The 7,092-nt window shown below is 37.5% G+C and overlaps 1 protein-coding gene across 2 annotated transcripts in view; it reads right to left on the reverse strand.

Annotated features, from left to right (window-relative positions):
* NR1H4 (nuclear receptor subfamily 1 group H member 4) overlaps positions 1–6,859 on the reverse strand; it is a 44,212-nt gene extending 37,353 nt beyond the window's left edge. For both annotated transcript variants that reach the window (XM_061204864.1, XM_061204863.1), the window contains exons 1-2: positions 6,751–6,859; positions 936–1,301 (exon numbers count right to left, since the gene is read on the reverse strand). In XM_061204864.1, the coding sequence (XP_061060847.1) occupies positions 936–1,301; positions 6,751–6,859 (475 nt within the window). The remainder of the gene's footprint in view (positions 1–935; positions 1,302–6,750) is intronic.
* Between the last annotated feature and the right edge of the window lie 233 nt (positions 6,860–7,092).

Genomic DNA, 7,092 nt, shown 5'->3' on the forward strand with positions numbered 1-7,092 from the left:
GACAATCTGATCACTTGAACTTTCAAAGGTTTGAAATGTCCTAGAGCCACTCTTATGTGGCCGCGTCCTCTGTTTATTTTTATGGCAATCATTGGCATCTGGGAACACCATTGGCATCTGGCAAACTGGCTCACCACTCAACAGATTCTGCTCCGGGGACAGTTCTTTATCAGCTTTCAAAGTCCTGGAGGCTAACAGAGTGCCTAATACATGGTAGGCATCCCATAAATACTTGTTGAAAGAAGAAATGCAAAAATAAATACATGAACCTACTAGTCCGTTAAGTTCTTTCCTCTGAAATTTTACAAACTTATCATCTGTGTCCTTATCGGGAGAATGATCACATAGGGCTTTATATTGAGTCATTTTCATGTTTCATGTATTATACTTTATCCATCCTAAATGGATTGCAATTTCATTGATTTCCCCTACAGCATTGCTCACAGATCTATTTTCCTGCTAAGTGAAATATTTGTTGAATATAGGCATCATTACTTCCTTTTTGTTTTCTTTTGTTTGTTTTTCTTCCTCTGTCTCTTTCTCAATTAACTAGAGTACATGAAAATGTATGTTAAAATATTTATTGAATAAAATCTTATTCTCCTTGACCTTAATTTTAAAAGAGATGAGTTCAGCAATTTCTCTTTCTTTTAAAAAACAACACAAACAAAACCCACAATCATAAATTCCTTCTAACTATGTGTGAGGTTGTGAATAGGAAAAAGTTTACTTATATCCAAGCTAAATACTCTAATAACCTTTCCCTAGAAATCTATGACATCCCAATGAAGGAGAAGATGTAGGAAGAAGTAGGAGCAGAGGAGGAGAAAATGGGAAGTTATCTGGGAAAAGGGAAGAATCCAATTTGAGGGATTTCAACAACCAGTAGAGAAAAATTTTAATAAGGAGAAAATTGCCAACCAAAAGAGGCTTACCTTTGCACCCCTCACAGGTCAGTGCATTATAGTGGTAACCGGATGCTCTGTCTCCACAAACAACACATAGCTCATCCCCTTTTATTCTCCCTGCTGATGCACCCAGTCGGGCCTTCTTTGTCACAGGAATCTCCACTACCTCAGTCTCTCCCTGGTAGAGAGTCTCAGCAGGCATTCGCCTGAGTTCATATATTCCAGGAGAGTACCACTCTTCAGGCTGCTGGGGATAGAAACCCAGGTTGGAATAATAGGAAGATGAGGAAATCTGTGGTTGAACTTGGGGAAACTGAATGTTGTTGTATTGTGAGTATGGTTCCACTTCTAGATTCTGTCCCAGAGGACCTGCTGCTTGTTCTGTTAGTACACCTGAACAAAAGTGATAACAAAACTGGAATTAATGTCATCATTCTATAAATAAGAGAGGCAGTTTAGCATATGGTTAGGAGTACAGGCTCTAAGGAAAGATTGAAATATTTACATTAAAATTTTAATATAAAATTAACTTTTTTACAGTAAAAGAACTATTAACAGATTAAATGACAAAATTAAAAGCTCAGAAAGATATCTGCAACATAGAGAACAGACAAAACACTCATATCATTCATATGTAAAGAGCTTTTGCAAACCAATAAGAAAACATTCAACATGGAGAAAAGGAAAACAAGAATGTTTAAAAGAAAAAGAAAAAAAGGAAAGTTAAAAAAACTATTCAACATGGAAAACATTCAACAATCCACAGAAAACAAAGATAAAGGACAGGCATATATACAAATGCTATCTTTTGTCATTTCTGTCTTACAAAATCCTATAAAGTGGGTAACAGTATTATCCTCACTTAAAATTGAGTAGTCAGAGTCACAGAGTAATTAGGCAACTTTATTCCTACACACCTAAGTAGCTGAGATTTGGACTTTGAGTCTGACTTCAAAGCCCATGTGCTGAATTGCTCCTCTCTGGGATAATTTCAAATGTGTGATGCTTTAAAGCTTTTCTCTTCCTCCCTCTGTACTTGAGTTTGTTAGTCCCTTCAATGTCTCCGCTTGCAGGTAACCTATAGCTAGGCCTGCAAGACCCTGCATGATCTTACCCTTTCTTTCTTTTGCAGCCATTTCCCATGTTCCGACTTCCATATTCCTTAAATATGCCTTGCTGCTTCCAGACTCAGGACCTTTCCCACATGCTGCTTCCTGAGCCTGGAACTTTCCTCAACAGCCATCCCCTCCAAGAACGTCATCTCACTATTCTCCACTTATCTCTAAATTTCCCTTTAAGTATAGCTTCTTTTGGGAAGTCTTCCCTAAACCTAGGTCCCTGGGTGTCTGAACCCAGTTGTATAGTACTTACCTACCCTTCATGGGCCTCCCTTTACTTATCTGTAAAGAGAAGACTCCATGCTGCATGATGATATAGTTCTTCTTTATGTCTAAAACCTCTATAAGTGTATGACCAACAGTTTATGGGCATTAGAATTCAGGGCCTTTCTACAACGCAAAGTGGAAAATATGTATGTTAAATGTTTGTTGAAAAAAAAATGCTTTCTGCATTGATACAGGAAATCACTGATGAAACACAAAGGATACAATATCTGTGCAAAATCAATTTTGTTTCTTTCATGCCCAACTTATCCATATAAAACCAGCACTGAGTCAGTATATCTGACAGTCAAAAAATTTTGGCAATGGTGCTTTGTCTTATGACTGCAAAATGGAAAAATATAAAAATATGGAATTATTACAGAAAAAAGAGAAGCTAAAATATGAGCAAAATCTTGATCTATTTAATAACTAAATATGGTTAAAATTTCTGGAATGAATACAATTGAAAAGAGCTAAAAGCATTAAAATCATTAGTTTCATCTAGATTTTATCCTGCAACCCATCTTACCCTCACTCAACTTCCCATCCCCACCCCCAGCCCCAGTTTCTCTCCATCTACAGGTCTAGTAAAGTTAAGCAACTTGCCTGAAGTCACATAATCAATTAATGACAGAATCTGGATTCTGTAGTATCTAAGGAAATGTGTAGTTGTTTTCTCCTCACAAGACAATTCCAAGATCTCTGAGCATTATTTCAACAAATCTATTAATAATCAAGAGACACAATGGAGTCCCAACTCAAGTCAAATCATGTTATCAATATCTGGAATCATCTCAATTAAAATGGAACACTTTCACACAGACATCAATTCCACTATATGAAAACAACACAAAACAGGGTAAGAATATGAGATCAGTACACAATATTATTAAATAATGCCTCTATTCCCAAAGCACATCCACTTCTAGTATTTCACAGTGTTCCCACCAAATTTCCACAGAGTAGAGACAATAAATATACAGGCAACTTACAGTAAAAAAACCCAGCATGGACAACATCCTCCAAAATGGTGGGACAAGAATAACTTCCATGAACTGACTGTGAGACCTTGAACAACTGCCTAACATTTTTCTGTTTCTTCTGTAAAATGGGGCTACTAACACCCAGCCTTGCTATCTCATAAGGTAATTCTGAGTATAAGATACAGTTTCTGAGAAAAAGTTTTGATAAGTTGAGTGCCATAAAAAGACATGTTTGTTTCCTAAAGAACCTAGCAAAATCTTGATTGTAATGATAGTTAATTAGTAAATATTAATACACATCAGTCTGTTTTGATGCTATAAGTTATAGGATACTTCTTTCACTTATAAATATATTGAACACTTACAATTTGCCTGACACTGTCCTAGGTTCCGAGGATACAACAGTGAACAAGACAGATAGAAAACAGATAGAAGAGGTTCCAGACTTTCTCTTGTTTGTGTGTTTGGGGTGGGGAGGGGTGGGGGTATGTCAAGGGCTGGGATAAAACCAAGTAAACAAATACAGAATTTTCTGACAGAGCATAAGATGTGGAGAGGGCAAAGGTAGGTCAACTTTAGAGTGTACTTTCGGAAAAGGTAAATTCATTTCTATTTTAATACAATTTATGAGTGATTTTTTAAAGAATCAGTTTATCAAGAAATAGGAGAATTTGGGTTTCTTTATAACAGAAATTCTCCATGGGAGTTTAGGGAAGAGTTCTTAAATGCGAACACTTGAATGGACTCCAGGAGAGTCTGAGACCCCCTGTAAAGGGAAGCAACATTTTTCTGGGTAGAGAGTCATTTGGCAGCATTTAATAGTTTCTCTAAAGGAGTACCATCAAAGGGAAATTTCTGAGATGCAAGCATTCTATACCTTTCAACATGGTAGCTGCTAACCATATGGAATATTGAACATTTGAAACACGGCTAGTAATAATGAGGAAATGAATTTTTCATTTTATGTAACTTTAAATAATTAAACTTTAAAATTAAATAGCTACATGTGGCTAATGACTGCCATATCCGACAGCGCAGCTCTAAGGAGTTTGTGACCAGAACCACTGTGTACCCAAATGGGAGAATCAGGTTCATGTACAAAGGATGGCACTTCTTCATAAACCCACAGTTTCTGATGAGCCCGATAAAGGGTTCAGATTATATCCAGTTTTTCATCCCTGGCACAACGCTGATTCTAGTAAATGTTTCATTAATGTTTGTTGAAATGTTTCATGAATGGAAAAATTGCCTTCTCGGCCTTCCTTTATTTCCCAATCCATGGTTTCTTAATAGATGATATGACTTGGTTTATGAAGTTGTGTGCTGTTCCTGGTGCCAGGCCTTTGTGATGTTGGTGCCTCTCCCCACCTGGTTTGTCAACCCATCACCTCCTCTGTGAGGCCTGTCCCAGTTTTCCTAGGTAGAATTAATCTCTCCTACCCTCTGTACACACTTCTACTGCAGCACTCAGCAGCATGTACCATCATTTTTGTTGGTTTACAGGCTTATCTTTCATGCTATATCATTTGAGGTGGTAGGACATACTCGTTACAAGCACTTCCGTGTAGACAAATCTGGATTCAGTTCACCTGCAACTTGCTAGATGTATGAACTTGGGAAAGACATTGAACTTCTTTAAGCTTCTGTTCCTTCCTCTATAAAGCCAGGATAATATAATACACTACTATGTATAAAATAGATAACTAATGAGAACCTACTGTACAGCACAGGGAACTCTACTCAATGCTCTGTGGTGACCTAAATGGGAAGGAAATCCAAAAAAGAGGGGCTATATGCATACATATAGCTGATTCACTGCTGTACAGCAGAAACTAACACAACATTGTAAAGCAGCTATACTTCAATAAAAATTTTTTTTAAAAAGCTGGGATAATATAGTAATTGAAACAAAATATAGTATCTACGTGAAAGGTTGCAATAAAGATAAACTAAGACAAAGAATGTAAACTGCATAGTGCCTAAGCATAAACATTCAATACATTTTTGTTGTGGTGGTTAGTCTGTGAACTCCTGGGGAATACATTAGATTACTATATATTACATTCCCTTTTCTCCTTCATTCCTGGCACCTTACACAAAGCCTGATACAGTGTAAATCTTTAATAAATGTTTATTAAGTTGAAACGATGGAAAATTTACTTCCCCAGCCTTCCAACTAATTTCCATCTCTAAATACAGTGTCAGGGGCTTCCCTGGTGGCTCAGTGGTTAAGAATCCACCTGCCATGCAAGGGACACAGGTTCGAACCCCGGTCCGGGAAGATCCCACATGCCACGGAGCAAATAAGCCCGTGCACCACAACTACAGAGCCGGCACTCTAGAGCCCGCGAGCCACAACTACTGAGCCTGTATGCCACAACTACTGAAGCCCACTCGCCTAGAGCCCGTGCTGTGCAACAAGAGAAGCCACCGCAATGAGAAGCCCGCGCACCGTAAGGAAGAGTAGCCCCCACTTGCCACAACTAGAGAAAGCCCGCGTGCAGCAACGAAGACCCAATGCAGCCAAAGTAAATAAATAAATTTATTTTAAAAAAATACAGTGTCAGTCATTTTTAAACAATACATTTGAACAAAATAACATGCTGCCAAGTCTACAACCAGAAATATGTTCAAAATTGTAATTATTATAAAAATGATTCGAGTTTCTCTTTTAGCTGGAAATTCAAAAGGTAAGATTCTATTCTGAAAAAAATATTAAAACAGATAACATTATATTATACTGTTTATGTTTTAATTATAATCTATATTTTACTTCAGAGAAAACAAAGCAGGCTTAAAGGTATACTCTTTACTTATCTGATTTTCCATTGACTATTGGGAGAAATCTACTGTGAAACTAGTTCAGTAAATTAATGTTTTTTGATCTCTTTTTATTTTTCTCATCACAACGCATAGTTTGAAATAAATCTTATATCATTACCCCATACACACTTATACATATGTGTAAATAATTGAAACAAAATTTCCGTGAAATAACACTTATCCTTACCTCTTGACGGGCACTCTGACATTTCTATTGTATTCCTATTCTATTCTGTTCTAAATTTTTAATGCTGGTCACAAGTCACAATATAGATATCATGACCCACTGGGATCTGAGACTTGCCATTTTAAAAACACTGCATGAAATCATGTACTTTAAAACGTTTTTTCAAGTGTCCAAGGCATTAATGCTAGAACTGCCTAGTGTTTAACTTGGAAGAATGGTGATAATTTTACACACTATCTAGTGAAGAATTATAGGGAAAACACACTTAGATTTAGTCTCAATGAGATACTCACCTGCCTGGAACCCTATAGAAATCTCACCACCCCAGCTTCTCACCCCAGTCTTCTGGTTCTGACTGAGCCATCTTTGACAGAGATCTGTTACTGGAATCTCAAGCAAAGGTGCCCCATGTTTCCTCAGTCCAGTGGCAGAAGCCCCACCACCAGCATCTGCGAACCTCCGCCTACCTTTAGCAGGCTTCATGCTCATCATTTCCATGGCAAATCCCAACGACGTGCAGCTGTGACAAGGACTAATTTGACCTGGATTTTCTAACTCCGGAAACTGCATTACCATTCTTAGCTTACTCACAGCAACTGAAAATGAGACTAGGTAAGGAGTGACAGAGGCCAGAGGTTGTGGGGTTTACTGATTAACTTCATTACCGAGCAGAATATTTGTAAATGTTTATGAGAATAGTCCTCGATGCCAAATTGCCTAGTAAGCTGGAAACCAGTCTCTTAGATAAACATTTTTGGGGAGCACGTTCCAATTTAGGAATTTTTAGAGGACAGATTTTTGTTCAGTGG

The sequence above is a fragment of the Eubalaena glacialis genome, chromosome 11 (assembly GCF_028564815.1).
Source record: "Eubalaena glacialis isolate mEubGla1 chromosome 11, mEubGla1.1.hap2.+ XY, whole genome shotgun sequence".
Lineage (NCBI taxonomy): Eukaryota > Metazoa > Chordata > Mammalia > Artiodactyla > Balaenidae > Eubalaena > Eubalaena glacialis.